Below are 19198 nucleotides of genomic sequence, written 5' to 3' on the forward strand. Positions count from 1 at the left end.
CTTGGTGAATTCTCCCTGTTGTCACTTAAAAAGAATGCGTATTTTTCTGTTTTGGGTGGTGTGGTCTATAAATGTCAATCGTAAGGTTGATTGATTGTGACACAAATTACCAAAGATGTTGACAATAGACATTAAACTTTTCTCCTGTTAATCTGTCTTTTGCCAGTTTAATTCACAGGCCCCAAGGGCTGGACCTAAGTGGGTAGAGTAAAAGCTTTTTCTCCCTGACATTGTATTTGGACCATTTACACTATATATAATTATTAATATGGTTTTATTTAGCTCTACCATTTTATTATTTGTTTTCTTTTTGTTCTTCTGATTTTTTTCCCCTCTATTACCACTTTCTCATCTTCTTTGGATTATTTGAATATGTAAAAATATGTATTTTAATTTATCTACTGACTTTTGAGTATATCCCTTGGTAGTATTTTTTAGTGGTTACTCTAGAGATACAATGTACAGAATCTAATCTTTCACAATCTACTTAGAGTTGGTACTTTATCACTTATATTTGTCTTCTTCCCTTTATATGTTGTCATAGATATTGCATCTACATACATTGCAACCCTACCAGATATCATTTTTGTTTTTAATAGTCATATATTTTAAAGAATACAAGAGTAGCAAAATAGTCTTTCATGTTTACCCAGATATTTATCATTTTTCTTACTTTCCCTTCATTCCTGAAGTTACGTGTTTTCCTGTGGTATCATTTCCATTCAAAGCAGGTCTGCAGGTGACAAATTCTCTTAGTTTTCCTTCACCTGAGAATGTCTTTTGTTTATTTTATTTATTTATGCCTTTGCTTCTGAAGGATATTTTTGCTGGCTACAGAATTCTGTGTTCACAGTTCTCTCCCCACTCTACTCCCTCCCCCACACCTTTAAAGGTGGTGTTCCAGTGTTTTCTGTCTTTCATGGTTTCTGATGAGAAACTATGGTAATTTGGATTGTTATTCCCCATATGTCATTTTTCTCTAGCTTAACAATTTTTTTTCCAATCTTCTTTTCTTTTTATCCTTCAGATTGTATAATTTCTATCAATTTATCTTCAAGCTATTGACTCTTTCATTTGTACACTCCTTTTTGTTGTGGGGCCCATCAATTTCTTTTTCATTTCAAATATTGTGTTTTTCAGTTCTAAAATTTCCATTTGGTTTTATTTTTTATAGTTTCTATTTTCTTCTGAGAACTTCTACCTTGTTTATTTCAAGTGTGTTTACCTTTATCTCATAGAATATAGTTATAATAGTGCTTTAAAGTCAACGTCTGTATCATCTTGGAAAATTGGCATCTGTCAATTTTTTTTCCCCTTAAAAATTGGTAACATTTGCCTGATGCCTTTAACTTTAACTTTAGAATATATTCTGGACATTTTGAATATTATTATGTGTAGATTCTGGGTCCTGAGAAGTCCTCTGGAGAATTTTCATTTTTGTTTTGTTTTGCTTTAGTAGAGAATCAACCTAGTTAGGTGCAGATTTCAAGTTCTGCCTCTCCTTCTGAGGGCAGTGATTCCAAACTTAGTTCAGTTTTACGAGCCTTTGGTATGGTGCTTTGTGTCTGTCTTGTGTTGATACCTTTAAGGGATTTGTCTGGAACTTGGGAAGTGGTTTAAATCTTACTTAAGTTCTCAATGCCTTTGATATGCTGCTTTGGATCTTTCATGCATATGAAGTTCAAGGGAGAGCCAAGAACTCTGTGTCTCTGCTGGGACATCACATCCTCCAGGCAGCTTTTAATGATGCCCCAAGTCTGGGGTGGGCCTCTCCTCTGTGTATCATCGCATTGGTTCTGCTCTTAGCATATCGAGTAGTAATGGCCTGTGCACCTGTCTGGTTATCAGACTAGACTGTAAGCTCTTCAAGGGCAAGGACTGACTCTTGTTGACTACTATTTTCCCAGCATCATGCCTGGCATATGGTAGGCACTTATCAAATATTTGTTGAATAAATAAAAGATGATAGGTGGGAAGTGGGGTGCATGGAGGAGATGGCAGAGGGTGGAAATGTATGGGCAGATCACACAGGGCTTTTAGGCTATGTTAAGGAGCTTGGGCATTTCTGAAAGGCAATGGGGAGCCACTGAGGGCTATAAGCAGGGGAGAGTCATGATCAGTTTTCTATGTGAGAAAGACCTCTGTAGCAGCATCATGATGAATGAGTTGGATGGAGACAAGAGTAGGGACAGAAAGACCAGGAGGTTCCTGCAAAGATCCCAGAGGACCTGGAGATGGGGTGGGAGCTGGGGAACAGGTAGAAGAGGTCATGTTGTTCAGGAAGAGAGCACCTCTGAAGTGCAAGTTGATTCCTAGAGAGAAATGGGCTGCTTGGCACTTGTTTTCAGACCCTTTGCTACGTCTCCTCTGCCTTGCAGAACTGTGAGCCCCTCCAGGGAAGGGCTGGGGCCCTCTTTCCTCAATGCTCCCCTGTGCCCAGGACACTAGCCTCTGCCCTTCGCAAGCCCTCAGTAGGGGGGGCTCATGAGCTGGTGAGTTGGTGCAGTCTAGGAAGCAAACTCCCCCACACTCTCCCCAGTGTGAGCCAGAAAGACAGGCCAGAGTCCTCATGAAGTTTGCTTGGCAAGTTTATTGAAAACCCAAGAACACAAAAAGCGGTACAAACAGACACCCCACCCCACCCCAGCCCCAGGCCTCCTTGGGGCTTGCAGACACAAACCCTGCTGCAGACAGGGCTGGGCCTCACCCCATCAGCAGGGCAGGGGCACAGGGAGTGTTGCTGAGCCCACTTCTCCACCTGCACCCCATGCACCTCACGGACTCACATGCCAGAGTTAAGCCAATAACCCAGGAAGAGAAACAGCCAGGGCATATGCCACTGGGAGAAGAACCAGCTCCGGGAACTTAGGGATCCCTGGGCCACCAAAGACTGTGGATCTTCTGAGTCAGAAAGAGAAAGGAAGAACCTTCTCCTGCCAGGGAAAGGAAGAGGAAGGAAGCCAAGGACGGCGGGCTAAGGACGCCTACGGCGTGGATAGTTAACTCTCCATTCTCCAGATTGAGCCAAAGCCATCCATGGTGATGGTGCCCAAACACATTCTTTTTGGCTTTGACTGTTCCTTTTCTCCCCAGGCCCACAGATTTTTGTAGTTATACTGAATCTGTATTTCTCAAGCTGTCACTGGACAGTGAGGAGTGATCCAGGGGAATGAAATTGGGAGGCAGGGAGAAGCTAGCCTGACTGGGGCTGAGGATAGAGGGTCTACAGGGTGAAAAATTCCTCCAGGAGGACCTAGGGTCAGGCAGAGCAGCCGGGGGAGAGCCAGAGGTAGGCTTCCTGGCAGGAGGGGAGATGGAGGCCCTCCAGGCCCAGATCGCACAGGGGCAGGAGGCACCGAGCTGGTTCTCCTCTGGCGGCGGCGGTGGCGGTGTGGGGCTCGGCTCTCAGTACTTGGTCTGGCGGGAGGTGGTGGTGGACACGAAGCGGACGCTGGAGCTGCGGCTGCTGCGGCCGCCGCTGCAGCTACTGAAGCCGCCCTGGGTGGGCAGGGGGCAGGGCATGCTGGGGGCACAGGCCTCGCCAGTGAGCACCGAGCTGCCCCTGGCGCCTGAGCTCAGCAGGTCCCCACCCAGGCCTGAGCTGCAGGAAGTCGGGACCCCGCCAGTGGCATGGACACCACTGCTGCTGGAGAAGGTGACCCCGCGGGACAGAGCGGAGCTGGCGACCAGGGGCTCAGACCCGCAGACCACGCCGCCCCGGGAGCTGCTCACAGCTGCAGGAGGAGGAAGAAACGCATCAGGGAGCTGCAGACTGCAGGGGCCCAGGCCTCCGTGCTCCCCCTGGGCCGCACCTGGGGGTCTGGTGGCTGGGAAAGGCCCTGGGGGTGGGAGGCAGGGCTTGTGGCATCTGGGGAAGTGGTCCCTGTTGTCTACACAGTCCATATCCACTTTTCCCTTCTCTTGTCTGGGTGGCTCAAAGATTGACTACACTAAAATCAAACATCCAAATTGAAATGGAAGAATTCAGCTAATTCCCCAGATGTTTGCATATACCCATAGGTTGACTGCCATTTATGTGTGGCCAAAGTCCGGCTGGGTTGTGTGAGGCAAGCAGTGAGCCGCATTCTCCAGACAGCTGGAGCAGGAGCTTCCATCAAGCCGTGGGGCTCTTCTCTTCCAATTATATTAGGTCCCTTGCGGTCCCCACATTTCCCCTAGCCTGGTGCATGAGAGGCCCCTCCAGCACTAGTTCCGTGTGAGTTCTCTCCTGAACTCCCGGTGGCTCAGCTCCGTGGCCCTCGGCTCTCCACTGGCCCATCGCCATGCCCTGGGGCTGAAATCCGACTACACCTTGCTTGGACCCGCCCTGCCTGCAGAGGGGGCACATTCTTGTCTCCTCTTACCAGGATCCTTCCTGCCGTCTGCCATCTTCCCTCAGGCTTGACCTCCTGCAGAAAGCCATGGCTTGCTGCCCCCCACCCCCACCCCTCTGTGGTCACCTGTAGCTCCGACTGTCTGACCCGGCCAGCTTAGCCCTCAGTTCCACCACGCAGTGATGTACACGTTTGTGGAGTAAGAAATCTGGGTTTGAGCTCTGGCTAGCTTTGTGAGCTCTGGCAAATTACTTATTTTCTCTGGGCGGGCAAAGTGGGTATGCCAATGCCTGCTCCTCCCCCAGGGATCCTTCCAGGTTAGGTCGACAGTGGCTAGGACGCCTCTTCTCAAGGTCATAATTCTAGAGGACTGGCTTGCCTTGCCTGTGCCCCGACCCTGTGTGCTTTGGGCACAGTCAGTACTTTGTCCGGCAGCAGCAGCAGGGACACCTCTATTCAGGCTTGCTGCAGTCCCTGCATCAGGGGAAGAGAGTCCCCCCTGGCACAGGCCTTTCTATTCCTTCTAAGTCCCCAAGACAGTTCCCTCAAAGGACAAGGCCACTCAAAGCAAAAAGGCTGACTCTTCTCCAGAACCTCTCCCACCTCATAGGCCTTGCAAACCTCTGTGAATGCTTCGCTCTGGGGAAGGCAGGGTCTGCGGGGGTCTCAGACCTCAGCTGAGGAGGTGCTCCCAGTCCAGGGGCCAGACGGCCCCAACTCCCCTGACTGCCACGGCCAGACCAGCCATCTCAGAGGCCTCCTGACCCCAAGGTGGGCCTGAGTTGAAAGGAAGTTTGAAGGAGAGAGAAATGTGTGAAGAAGACTTAAGTTTCTTACATATGTTCACTGGTCCGACACCTTCGCTGATCCTGGAGGGGGAGAGAAACAAGTCATTTTACATGTATTGTTGTTCCCCGAAAACATACTTGCTGTAAAAAGGCCTTTCTTGTCAGAGTGGACCAGTGGAGCAGTGGTTCTCACTCCTGGCCGTACACACATCTGGGGAGCTTTGAAAACTCCATATTCCCAGACCCTACCCAAAAACTATTAAATTAAAATATTTGAGGAAATGTATTATTATTATTAGTTTTAGCAAACTAACCAGCCAAGCAAAGCTCCCGATGACTCTGGTGCAGCTTGTCTACAAACTTGCATTTGAGAGGCACAGATCTAGAGCCTTCTTCTAATCCCCTTACAAGGGCAACCCAAGTCCTGTTTGCAGAAAATGTATTGTCGCCTCTAGAAATAGCTCATTTCCGCAATTCTTCACCTCGTCCCCTCCCCCTACTTAGTCTTTCCAGATGCCGGTCTGACTGCACTCCCTCCTGCCGCCCTGAGGATGCTCACCTGTGCTCCTCGCCCTCCAGCAGGCGCCTGTAGGTGGCGATCTCGATGTCCAGGCCCAGCTTGGCGTTCATCAGCTCCTGGTACTCGCGCAGCTGCCGGGCCATGTCCTGCTTGGCCTGCTGCAGGGCGGCCTCCAGATCTGCCAGCTTGCACTTGGCGTCGTTGAGGGCCGCCTCGCCCTGCTGCTCAGCCTCAGCCACCGCAGCCTCCAGTTTGGCACGCTGCAGGGAGGGCAGTTTGCAGGTGGGCTTTGGCATGGCCACGGGATCCCCAGAGGGGGTTAGAAACACTGCCCCTCTTGGTGGGAACACAGCCTGCTGCCAAGCCAGGGATGGACCTCATGGATACTTTCCCAGGGATTGGTGGTCCTGTAGCTGTTGTCACCAGGGGGTGGAGCGTTGCTTTACTTCAGTTTCCATCCGCACTGACTTTGCCCTGTCTGCTTTCTGCTGCCCCAGGCCCATGGGGTTCAGAGAGTGAACTTACTCTTTCTTCCTCTCCTTCCCCTCTCAGTCTGCTCCAGCCTTTTCTTCTATATGAGAAGCTCGCTCTCTCTCCTTTCCATATTTTCCTCTTCCAGGAAGCCTTCCTGGCCTAATTTCCCCATTCCTCTGTTTCTGAGTCTTGGTGGTCTCCCTCACCTCATCAGACTTGTGGCTCGGGGCCCTGCCTCTCCTCCCTCTGGGGCTTCTTCTCACTTCCTTTGCCCACCTGAGCCTTGGCGTGCTCGATCTCTGCCTTCAGCCTCTGGATCACGCGGGTCAGTTCATTGATCTCGTTGCGTGTGTTGCGCAGGTTGTCACAGTGCTGACCAGCCGTCACTCGCATCTCTTCATACTGGCAGGAGAGGAGGGTACTTTGAGGGTCCAAAGGTCAGGGCAAGACCACAGCTCCCACTGAGCAGGGGGCCTCAGACATCCACTGGCCCCCTCTGCTGTATATGAGTCTTAGCCCCAGAGCTGCCCACACCCCTTCGCTAGCCTCGCCCACCCACCTTGGTCTGGTACCAGGCCTCAGCGTCAGCCCGGCTGCGCCTGGCCACCTCCTCATACTGGGCCTTGACTTCAGCGATGATCCCATCAAGGTTCAGGTCCCGGCTGTTGTCCATCTTCACGATGACCGATGTCTCTGAGATGTGCGACTGCAGCAGCTGGATTTCCTGTGTTGGAGGATCAGCAAGACAAATGGGCTCAGAGTCCCATTCAGTGGCCGGGACTCTGCCACAGGGTCCCCAGGAAGTGGTGTCAGGGGCAGAGTGCATTGCTCATTGGTTCAGAGCAAAGCAAGACACCATCCAAACCAAGGGCAAAGAAAAAGACATGTCTGAGAACAATTTCAGTCCAACTTTAGAGCTCTTGTTATATACTTGGAGACATCCCTTTAACATGCTACATTGCTTAGGGGAGTGTCAAAGCCATGGGGGCCTAGGAGCTTGGTGGTGGGGTGTGGGGCCCATACTAGGGCTTAAACTGGCCTAGGACTCCCTCCATCCCAAGTCCTTAATAGAACCAGGGGGCTTGGAACTGGCCTGCAGGTGAGGGTTGCAGAGGGAGTTTCCTCAGCCTTTCCACTCACAGCTAAAAGTGCAGCTCTGGCTGGGTCTATGCCAGACCAGACAGATTGTTTGGAAAGCAAAAGAGAGCTCGCTGGTTTGGCTAATTAGGTCAAACACTTTTTTTCTTACCTCTGCTAGCAAATCAATTTTCCAGAGTCCTCTGGTCAGTAGATAGGAAGTGACCTTTCCAGCCCCAAGTCTTTAGATTGGTCAATAAGGAGGTGGATCACAGATCCAAAGAGTTTATTCATGAACCTGACACAGGCTGCTCAATGTACCTCCTCCGTTTTCAGGTACATGAGCATGCAGAGCGTGGGGAGGAAAGATTTGCGATACCCCATGTCTGAGGATGTGCGAGCCAGACTCTGTCCTCAGGGAGTCCAGGCCAAGCACTGATCCCCTTGGACACGTTAGAGAAGAAGAGCCCTCACCTCCAAGTACAGGGCTTTCAGGAAGTCAATTTCCTGAGTTAGGGTATCCACATTGGCCTCTAGGTCAGACTTATTCAAGAAAGCTGTGTCCACATCCTGCGTGAAAGAGAGAAGGATTAGATACTCATTACCTGTGTACTGCTTGGCCTTCCCACCTAGACAGGGTCCGGAGACGGGTGGGAGGATTGGGCCAGTCCCACAGGCCTCCCACAGGTGGGGAAGTCCCTGTGGGGAGTGACGCTGACTGTTGCCCTTCTCCCTACTACCGTGTGAAAACTCCCCCAGTGGCCATTGGATATTTTGTGATGCTCATTTAGAGGCAAGGAAAATCTAGCTAATCCAGGACACTTAAGTCATCTTTTCATACTTCTGCTCTCATGTGACCCAATCCTAAATAATCTGAGACCAAATCAGAACATCCTAGGGAAGCTGCTGTGATCTCAGGGGTTCCACTGTCCCTGTGTGTGTCATTGCAGACTCCACAGGTCCGCCTGGCTAGTCTCCTGGGAGCCTTGAGAACGTTTGCCTGTTTGGAGGAAAGTTCGCCTGGCCTGTGGCTCTCCCTTACCTTCTTTAGAGCCACAAACTCATTCTCAGCATTGGCCCGGAATCCCACCTCCTCTTCATACCTGGCGCGATAGAGATTAAGACGGTGAGTCTCACTCTGAACCGAGAACCGATTATGCCAATTCCCCGGTGAACCTCTTAAGACCTGTCGGTTCATCCAGAATAACAGCTCCCTGCTGCTACCCACACACCATCATCTTCTCTCTGCCATCTTTAAGCCTTTTTATGAGTCAGTACCCCTCTGTTTCTCCAGATCCCTCTTACTTTCTCAACTTGGATTTGGGGTCTGAAAATCAGGGCCATTGCTATGCTCCTCTGATAGAAGCAACTTAAGGTCATTGCCCTTGACCATAGAGGAAGTAGGACCCAACTCAGTGCTGAACGTGGGCACTGTTTTCAGAACCAGAGTGCTCCTTTTCCTTCAGGAGGGTCTCCTTCTCCCCTTCACCTATCACTGCCCCCACCTCTGTCCCCAGGTGGGGTATGGTAGCCCACATTCAACCCTGACTCTTCAGCTGCTCTCATCTGAGCTGGGCTACTGATTTGGGGGCCAGCCCAGGCCTGTCCTTGGGATGCACAGTCCAGATGTCACTCACTTCTTCTTGAAGCCCTCAAGGACATCCTGCATGTGGCTGCTCTCAGCCTGGAGCCGGGCCTGGTCACTGAGCAGTGCCTCCAGCTGCCTCCGCAGGTTGGTGATGAAGTTCTCAAACAGGGGCTCCAGGTTGCTCCTGACACATTTCTGCTCTTGGAGGAAGCTCCACTTGGTCTCTAAAAGCTTATTCTGCTGTTCCAGGAACCGCACCTAAGTGCACAGGAGCAAAGAAATGGCATTTGAGGGGCGTGAGGGGGGCATCCACACCTCCACCAGTTCCTCAGATGGCTGGGGAGGACCCAACCACGTGTTGACAGTGTTTTCTCCTCTGCTGACTTTCATTCAAGCTCTAACTCAGGAGAAGCTGGAAGGGCAGGTCTGTGACCCCCTCCCCATGCTCAGCCAGGCTTAGCTACAAATAGAGGCTTTTGAACCACAGCACTTTAGTACCATTTCCCTGTCTACACTCTAAGAAAGGCATGAGCCAGTTCAGCGGGAAGTTGGAAAGGTTGATTCTGCTTAAGTTGCGATTTGCCAGTGTCTGAGCACTGGAGGAGAATGAAGAGCAGAGTACATTTGGGGTGAGATTATGGTGCTAGGAAGGGGAATCTCAGATCGTAACACCAACATCTCAGATATTCCATTGGCTGAGATGTGTAGAGCTGGAAGAGAACTTAAAGATCATTTGCTCCAGCCCCTCATTTAGAGAAGACGAAACTGAAGCTTGCAGAGGTTGTACTCCATTCTCAGACGCACTCGGAGCATTCCATCTCCCCGTGGACAGGGTTGGTGGTTTGTCACTTCTTTTGGATGATCCACGTCACTGTTTCCCTGCCTTGGCCTAAGACCAGTGACTACTGATGGCCATTCCTTACTATTTCCCTCAATCTAGCCAACTTGGCAGAACCCTGAAACTCCATGTGGGGGCATGAATTCTTCATTTTTTGTATAAAAATTACTCAACTCCGTCCTCCATTTTCCTGAGCCTAGCATATGAGGACCTCAGAAACTGTGAAAACCTCATAAAGAGAATAGCATCCAACGCCTGCCTAAAATCCTGATGTTCCAGCCTGTTCAGGAGCTACTTGTAAGTTCCCTGATGGTTGGCCTCCTCAGACTTGGCTGGACGGTCCCTCTTCCCTCCAGAAGACACAGCCACTGTCTTACTCTAGCCCACCTTGCAGCATTTCATCTGGCCTGTCCTTGCTTTGCAGCAAATCAACCCAGAAATCATGCTGTAATGCCATTGGTAGACACCTGAAGGACCTGGGGTCAAGGTTGATGTACCAGAGCCAGAATGGTTCTTTTTAAGAAAAAGATCACCCCAATACATTTAGTTTTCATCATCCTAGACCCAGAGATTCAGCTATCGTAGGTACCTTGTCAATGAAGGAGGCAAACTTATTGTTGAGGGTCTTGATTTGCTCCTTCTCATCCTTCTTCACCCTCTGGGCATTGGGATCAATCTCCAGGTTGAGGGGGGTCAGCAGGCTCTGGTTGACAGTCACAGCTGTGATAGATGGAGCTGCTGGGACTCCAATTCCTCCAAGTCTGTAGCCGAAGCCATAACCCAGGCCGCTGCCAGCTCCGCACCTCAGACCAACACCACTGCTGGCCCCAAAGCCCAGACCAACACCACTGCCACCACCAAAGCCCAAGGCCATCCCATTGCCAGCACCAAAGCCAACTCCACAGTGGATGGGACGACGGCCTACAGCCGCTATCTGGGGTGAGTGTGATCCAAAGTTGATGACGCTCCGACTACCAAAGCCACCAAAGCCGCCAAGGCCCCGGAAGTTGAGCCCACTCCTGCAAGAGACAGAGTTGGCCCGGAAGTGGTTCAGGTTCTGGGGTGTTATGGCTGAGCAAGAGCTGAAGTTGCCCACCCGGTGACCAGAGGTGACGCAGTAGGAGCGGCAAGACATAGTGGCTTCCTGGATGGGAGCAAAGGAGCGAGTGTAGAGTGGGAAGCTGGAGCCGAGAGTCCCTCTGAGGCCAGTGGATCCTTCTCACCCCTTTTATGTGTGTGGTGATCTGAGGCTTGGCCCCATAAAAATAAGAAAAAGCCATTTACAGGCATTTATGAGCTTGGGTAGTTAGCAGAAACTCTTCATGCCTGTAACCTCCTTAACAACGGGCTAACTCAGACACACCTAGTCTCATCAGGATGAGGGCTATAACATCAAACACTAAGCATTAAAAACACATAAATATATTAAACATTATGGTCCTATTTCCCCCCCAATAAGTCTACCACAATTGGCAATATGGGGACATTAATTTGGTTTGGTCATAAATGCAATAGCCTTTTTCACTGCAAGTGTGGCTAACCACCAGAAAGTTAGGGTGGTAACAGTGCTAGACAGAGGCTCACAGGAGATGCATCTATCTATGGCGATATCATCCCCTAAAGAGACGTGGGTGTGTGCAACAGAGAGACAGGGTCTGCACAGCTCCAAGTAAATAATGGTATGGAGTTTGTAATATGTGTATGACATCTCTGTAGATAGACACATCTCTGATTTGAGACACTCAAAGGATATTCATTCATTATTTGTTCATTGATTCAACAATTGTTGAGTGCCTACTCTGTGCCAAGCATGTGCTTGGTGTTGAGGGTACAGAGATAGAAAAGATGGCTTCTATCCTCACGGTAGTGGGAGAAGACTTATCTTAAGGAGTTCCACCAGTCAACATGTGACATAATTTGAGGCCAAGGCATGTGGCCTCTGTTTGATTGGATACTTGAGATTCTTTGGGACGCTTGGATTCTACTTGGAAGGGACCAGAAGTAGAAGGTCCCTTCTGCTTGTGACCAGAAGTACCCAGCTCAGGTGTGCACAAATTTCTATTTCCAGCCATCAGCTGTGTGTCTGAGGGGGGAAAGAAGCAGAAAAATGATAACAAGAGAATACTTCTTGTCAAGATCACCGGCAGCTTCCATGTTAACATCAGTGGTCTTCTCAGCCCTCCTTGTACTTGACTTACCAGCCGTATTTGACATAGTTGGCCATGTCTTTTCTCTTAAAACACTTTCTTTCTTTTGATTTCCAGACACTACACTCTCCTGATTTCTTGCCACTCTTTCATTCTTCTTAGCTAGTTCCTCCTCATATCCCCGACCTCTAGATGCTGCACAGTTTCTGGGCTCAAACTTGGCACCCATTCTCATCTTTAGACTCATTCCCTTGGTTATATCATATGGACTCATGACTTTAAATACTATCTATCATTAATGATTTGAAGGCACATCTCTGCCCCAGACTCCACCCCTGTAATATTGTATATTTTAATCAATATCTCTATTTGGGTATCAGCTACGCATCTCAAACTTAATACAGTTGTCCCTCGGTATCTGAGGGGGAATAATTCCAGGGCCCCCTGTGGACACCAAAATCCACTGATGCTCAAGTCCTTGACATAAAATGGCACAGTATTTGCATATAACCTATGTACATCCTCCTGTATACTTTAAATAATCTCTAGATTACTGGTAATACCTAATGCAATGTCAATGCTATATATATAGTTATAGTGCTATATTATTTAGGGAATAATGACAAGAAAAAAGGTATGCATATGTTTAGTACAGACATAGATTTTAAAGAATATTTTCCATCTATGGTTGGTTGAATCCACAGATGCAGGACCCACAGAAACAGAAGTCTAACTTTATATCCCAAACTGTTCTCCTAATTGTTCCTACAAAGTATGTTCCACTTGCCAACTTTACTATCCCTGCAGTAGCTCAGGCCAAAATTCTTGGGTTCTTCGTTTTGTCTTCTGTTTTTTTTTAATCCATATCCCACATCTAATCCACTGGCCCATGCTCCCTTCACGACATACCCAGACTGCTACCTCTTCTCCCCACCCCATTGTTCCCTTGCTGGCCCGAGCCCATCACTTCTCACAGGATCTGCTCAATTGTCCTCTGCACTGGTCTTCCAGCATCCTCCCTTGCCCCTGTGGACTTTTCTTAGCTCCATAGTCAGGGTGATCCTTTAAAATCATATTAGATCATGTCATTTTCATGGTCAAAACCCTCCACAGTTTCCCAGCTACTCGGACTCCCTGCCCTGCAAGATGCTACACAGGGCAACTCTCCCATTCCCTGACCTCATTCCCTCCACCGTCCTTCTGCCCGTTGCTCTCCAGCTGCTTGGGCCTCAGAGCTGTCCACGAAACAGGCAGGGAGACTCCTGCCTCAGACACTCACCCCCTCGCTGTTTCCTCTGATGGGAACTTCTTTCCCATCTTGCCCACAGCTATGTGGCTGAGTCCCTCAACTCTTCCAGGGCTTTGTGTATACATCACCTTCTCACCCCCTGTTGAAAGCCCCTGCCCCGAGACCTCCCTGTCCCCTTGTCATGCCCATCTCTCTCCTCAGCAGGTATCATCATCCAAGGCCCTCCCTGTGTGGACTTGCCTGTTGTAGTCTAACTGCCCTGGCTGGGGTGTAAGCCACAAGAAGCAGGCACTGCCATGTGTTTTTTTCTCCTTGGGGTCCCCAGGGCTTCAGAGAATGTGGCACATGGTAAGCATGCCATAGAGTTTCATTGTGTGAATGGATACACTGCAGAGATTAAAAGCAGGAGGAAAAAGGGGAGAAAGGAGAGGGAGTATAAAGAAGAGGAATTCAGGCATTTGGTTTTGCAGATATTTCAGGAAAAGGAGACTCCAGACTCCTACATGGACAGGAATGGCCCCAGGGAGGACGGTGGTGCAGCAACCCTAGAGCTCCCAGGAGAAGCAGTCCAGTTTGCCCTGCAGCTCTGGCCTCTCGGGTCTGAGTCAGGCTTCTGGAAGGGAAGCGCATTCCACTCCTCTGAGCCAGGCAAGGGGTTCCAGGAGGTTGGGAAGGGGACCAGAGGATGCCCCGTGGAGGTGAAAAGGGAGGGAGCAGGAGGGATGGTCTAGACAACACCAGTGAGGGCAGAAGACTTGATCCTGATCTTGGAGCCAGATGGACCTGGGTATAATCCCAGTTTTGCCACCACCCGCAGTACAATCTTGGGCAGTGGTGTGCCAAGCTCTGCTCCAGGTGCAGGTAGCGAGGGGCACTTATCTGCAGGGAACTTAAAAGCAATGACACTTTCATCCAGAAGTCGGCCTGCTGTTTAGCATCGCCAGGCACTGGCCACTCGAAACCACGTCAGCAATCACCCCCGTGTATGGCAAGGGGCTTGGGGAGATTGTAACCTCTCTAAGCCTCAGCTGCCTGGTGTGTGGGGTGGAGGCACACCTGCTTCACAGTGGCATGAGCACTAAACGTGAACACGTCTGGGAGGTGCGCTGCATAGTGCCTGCAGCTGTCACTGCCCCCACGTCTTTGCTGCTCTTTCTTCCCTCCCTGCCTCCCCTTTCCTCTCGCTTTTGCACAATCCTCCCTTCGCTTCTAAGCAGTCCTCCCTCTTCCCGCCCAGCACCCGCCTGCTTCTCGCTCCAGGGCTGAGGCATTCAGACCCCATTAGCCATTCCTGGGCTGTCCCATGTCCCAGCTTCCTTCAACCCTGACCAGGCCGAGTGGGGTGGGGCTCATGGGGACCGGTCAAGTACAACCCCTGTTCTGGGATGAGTTGTCGCCATCAGCAGTTTATAGGTCAGAGGCACTGTTTCGCCAGACGATGTATAACACAACTCTCAGGCATTTCAGGGGGTGGCAGGTGGAGATGGGGTAGGAGTTGCCCTGGCAGCTCTGGGCTGGAGGTTTTGCTGCTGTGACAGTTTTGTTGCTGTTGTCAGCCAGCCTGAACGTAATCCCGGAAATCTGCTGGCCGAGCCGGGCCACAGCCCCTCCGCTCTGTTACTGTGCGCTGCCTGCTGGCTCATGCGATGCTATCTGTGGGGTGGGGGTGATGGGGAAGCTTCAGAGAGCTTCCCTTTCGCCCGGGGACGAGTTTGTGCTGGTGAGAGGCTAGGGAGGTTCTCCTGCTGAGACCTGCCACTGGGAAAGGAGGCCCAGGAGTCCCCCAGGGGCGCGGCTGGGTGGGGGCTGCTGCATGCACGCTTGCCAGGACCTCAGACTAATGAATAGTTAGAGGGAATTTAACACCTCCCCAGCCAGATAAAGCACCCTTCCTGTTTGGTCTCCCTCCACCCGGCCCTTGGAGGAATGATGATTTTTTTCAGGTTTAATCCAAATGCCTAATATTGCCCACATAGCTGTCACCTGTCCAGAGTGAAAGTGTTGCTCCTAGTAAGTGTCTAGCTCAGTTTGCTGCAACCAACCTTTTTTGGGCTGCTAATGTGTACCTGACATTGCATTTAGGGCAGGGATGGCTGGGACAGCCCTCTTCCTTCTGCCAGGTGCAGTGTCCCTAAGACACCCCTCCTCTGCTCATGGTGCCACTTCTGAAGCCATTTTCCCAACCCAAGCCCCTGCCGGAATTCCTTCTGGCATGGTCCCAGCTGGAGAGTGGCAGTAGTGGGTGGACCTGGGCCACAGATGTGACCGGCATGAGGCAGGGCCACTGGGGCAGAGGCAGAGGCGCCTGGGGAGAAGAGAGGCTGCGGGCGAGCACCCGAGAGCCGTGGGAGGCAGAGGGCGGGAAGTGGGAGGCCTGCTGCGGAGGCAGACCCAGACACGGGGCAGCTCCATCCACCCTCCCATGCCTCTGGGGGCTGTTTCCCCTCCTGTCCTCACTGGCTACTCTGGAGGGGCTGGGATTTGGGTTCCCCAGGCCGAGTCAGTGCAGTGAAGCTCTGGCTTCCTGCAGGCGGTTCTCTCTCTTGCCTAGGGCCGGGCCTGTTCCTCCTGTACCTCAGCCCCCAGCCCAGGGCTGGCCGGGAGAAGACGCTCTGGAGGCATTTGCTGAGTTGAATGGAATGAGGATGGTCCCGCCGCCACCAGGAGGCACTTTTGTCCCGCCTGCCTTGAGTCATCGCCAGTGGGGAGGAAGGGAGAATGGGGGCCCTGCTGCAGGCCCTGAGGGGAGTCCCTGGTGGACGTTGTGCAGGGACGTGCCCAGCCTTGCTCATGCCTGGGACTGAGCTGGGCGCCCGCCACTGGGAAGAGCAGTGCGGACGCCCTCCCCTGCCCAGCAGGACCCTGGGACCTGAGTCCCAAGGAACGACTGCCAGGCCCTAGAGCCCACCTCACAGCAGGGAGGGGGATCCTTCCGTCCCTCTCCTCCTTTATTGTGACCTCCGTCAAAATACCCGATACTGAAGTGGGCGTTTCCTGCCTCAGGTAGTGTCTGTGGGATGGAGGTGGGCGGTCTCCTTGGAGTCTCTCAGTTTTTGTTGACTGGGGACAGAGCGTCCCTGTAGTTTCCAGAGCTCTGAGTTGTTAATCAGCAGGGAGCTGAGCTGGCTTTAGGGCCAGGCCAGAGTGAGGAGGCTCCCACTGGGAGCTGGGGCTCTCAGCCCCGTTGTTCCCTTCCCTCCTTTCCCGCAAGTGGACATGTGTGCCTGGAAGCGCAGACCCCGGTGGGCTGGGCATGGGCTGTGTGCCTGGCTCGCAGCTGTGGGCGTGTCAGCCTGGAGCCCCCCGAGCTGCCTTCCCTGACAGGCCCACTGGCCTTCGGGGTTCAGGCTGGCCTGCCGCTCCTCAAGGAGCTCCCGGAGTACTTGACTACAGTGGGACCCCCAGTGTCCCCCGTGGCCCTCTGCTCTGCGACCCTCACAACGGTGCACAGCCGTAACTCCGTGCTCCAGGGCTGTTTTTCCTGTTAGGCTGGAAGTCCCGTGAGGTGTGGGGCCAGGGCTCCGTCTGGTTTATACAGCCCTACTGAGATATCCACATTACCATATTCACTGGTTTAAAATGTATGATTCAATGGCTTTAGTGTGTACAGCCATCACCACAGTCAATTTTAGAACATTTTCATCATCTCAAAAAGAAACCTTTAGCCATTAACTCACATAATGTCCCCTAACCTCTGTCTCCCCCTCCCTCCAGCCCTAAGCAATCACGTCTCCGCTTTCTGTCTCTGTCACTTCCCTGTTCTGGACTTTCATCTGAATCGAATCAAATAATAGTTGGCTTTTGTGACTGGCTTCTATTACTGTGCATGTTTTCAGCGTTCATCCATGTTGTAGCTTATACCAGTCCTTTCTTCCTTTTTATGGGAAATAATGTTCCGTTTATCTGCTGATGGACAAATAAACACAATGGATAAAACATGGAATATCTACAAACTGTTTCTACCTTTTGGTTATTATGAATAATGTTGCAATAAATATTCATGAGCAGGTTTGGACATACATTTCCATTTCTCTTGCATGTATACCTAGAGCCGAATTGCTGGGACCTGTGGTGACTCTAACGTGCTGGGGAAATGCCAGACTGGTTTCCACAGGAGCTGCCCCACTTCACGTTCTCTGTCATGGGCCCCGGGTGCTGTGTCTGCTGTGCTTGCTGGGTAAACCGGCCCTGACTGGGGCTGCCTTGCTCACCACGTGTCACAGCCCCTGGGTAGCCTGACCCGTAGCAGGTGCTCGATCAATACGTATCAAGTGAATGAAACCGTGAATGAATGTGGTCTTCTGAAAGTGCTGCCCACGAATCTGCAACTCTAGACTTCCTTTCGGCCACTGTTCTTACAATCTTCTCTGTGAGCCTCTCTCTGACCCCCTTTCCAGGCACAGTCATTAGTTGCTTCTTGTTGCTGTCATTATGTATGACTCCTCTGTGAGGCTGAGCGTCCTGGGGTTAAGAGGGCGTCTTAGTCACCTCTGCATCACTGGCCTCTAATGCGGGGGTGGCTGCAGAGTGGGTGCTCTGCGGGGGCCGGGGAGGGGGAGAGGGGAGCCACAGAGGGAGAGAGCCCTTGAGGAGGGGCTGTTCCAGGGGACCAATGAGGCAAAGGGAGGGGACAGAGGCCTCTCGGGGTGGAACTGCTGCCACCAGGTCGTGTCTCCAGGTCTCTAAGTGGGGAGAGGAGACTGGAGTGTCCCGGTCCTCCTGCCGCCATCTTCACTGCCTTTCCCATGCTGGGGCTGTCCAGGCACTGAGGATGGTCCAGGACAGGGGCAGAGCCCAGGGCTTGGGGGCTGCTAAGCATGGACATGACAGGGGACCCCACAGATTCTCCCGAGGCCATATGCAGCGCACCACGCCGTGAGTGCAGTGGGGAGGCCCGAGTGCAGTAGACACACGGTTTTCAACACGGCGAGTGACTTGCGAACCACTGGGGTGTGATGTGCAGGTTTGAAGTGCAGTTTGTACAGAGCCATATTTATTCCACAGGCCACTCACAGACCGTTCACATGTAGTTTCCCCATTTGTATAATAACCTTCCTTTCCACTCCCAAAGCTCCAGTCCCCAAAGGCTGCCATGGGCTCCCCTCAGCCTTATGCGTCCCCCACAGAGCAAGGTGAATAATCCTGATGCCCGCAGTCTGCGAACAGAGACATTGTTTTGGGAACAGACAAGCCCAGACGCGCATGGCAGAGGCCTTGAATCCGGGGTGGGCTGGGCTGGGCAGGAGGGGCTCCTGGGAGGCAGAGTCAGCCCAGCACCTTCCCCACCCTTTCCCAACCCCTGAGCCAACAAGTCGCCTGGGGCAGCCGGTCACTGATGCGAGGGGACACATTCTCATCAGACCCAAAGCAAGAGGAACTGAAGGGAGTGGGGCAGGAACCGGCAGGCGGCTGTGTACAGGAGGGGAGGGGTCTGGTTCCACTGAGCAAATGACGTCAGCTCTCGCTGGTCTGTCTGTGTCCCCTGCCCTTTGTTCTAGGCATTTCCCTGCCGCCACCTGCCAATGTGAGCTCAGGAAAAAGACTTATTTTCATAGTTTGAGTTCAACACACCTGAGCATGTAAATCTACTGCTGACAGACCCCCTCTGATTTTCTGTGCTGAGAGGACATTGGCAGGTCCTGACTGATCCTGAAATCTCAGCACTTGGCTTTGGAATTCAGAATGGGATGTGGGGGTGTCTCCTTTTGATATTTGCAGCAGTGCATAGTTCAGGTGGTGTTAAAAGGGGTTCACTTTTCTCAGGTGAACGAGTGCCCAAAGTAAGGGAAGTGGGGGGCCTGGGATGGGGGAGTGGAGCTAGCTTTGTGGGGACACTTCCATGGGGTAATCCACAGGCAGAACTGTGATGCCCTCTGGCCTTCTGGGGGCATGGCCATTCCCCTGGCCCAGGGGTCAGGAGCGATTCCTTCTCTTTCTCTGTCCCCTATCTCCACCCCAGGGCCCAGCTCAGGCTCTGGACAGAGCTGAGTGAACAGCTTAGAGTGACTGGTGAGGCTAGGGAGCAGGCTGAGGGGCAGCTCCCAGGGAACACCTGAGGGGAGTCTGGAGCCGAAACGGGAAGGTGGGGCTTTGGAAAACCCTTGTCGTCAGCCCTGGTGGGGTGTGACATCCAGGGCCAAGGGCTGGGGCCCTGCCCCTGGGTTACCAGCCTCCGGGGTGGTG

General features: G+C 51.9%; 1 protein-coding gene across 1 annotated transcript; it reads right to left on the minus strand.

The window, feature by feature from the left end:
* Positions 1-3405: 3405 nt before the first annotated feature.
* On the minus strand, positions 3406-10820 carry KRT84 (keratin 84). The gene is made up of 9 exons (XM_069491833.1): positions 10209-10820; positions 8831-9039; positions 8236-8296; positions 7668-7763; positions 6676-6840; positions 6393-6518; positions 5682-5902; positions 5172-5203; positions 3406-3734 (listed from the first exon to the last, which is right to left on the minus strand). The coding sequence occupies exons 1-9, from the start codon at positions 10752-10754 to the stop codon at positions 3406-3408; spliced, it is 1785 nt and encodes a 594-aa protein (XP_069347934.1). The 5' UTR covers positions 10755-10820.
* Between the last annotated feature and the right edge of the window lie 8378 nt (positions 10821-19198).

This window comes from Eulemur rufifrons, chromosome 16 (assembly GCF_041146395.1).
Source record: "Eulemur rufifrons isolate Redbay chromosome 16, OSU_ERuf_1, whole genome shotgun sequence".
Lineage (NCBI taxonomy): Eukaryota > Metazoa > Chordata > Mammalia > Primates > Lemuridae > Eulemur > Eulemur rufifrons.

Coding starts and splice junctions, on each gene's coding strand:
- KRT84 (XM_069491833.1), bottom strand. CDS start 10,754: ATGTCTTGCCGCTCCTACTGCGTCACCTCTGGTCACCGGGTGGGCAAC. Junction 5,903..6,392: donor TCGAGCACGCCAAGGCTCAG/GTGGGCAAAGGA, acceptor CCCTCCCTGCAG/CGTGCCAAACTGGAGGCTGC. Junction 3,735..5,171: donor TGTCGGACCAGTGAACATAT/GTAAGAAACTTA, acceptor CTCCTCCTGCAG/CTGTGAGCAGCTCCCGGGGC.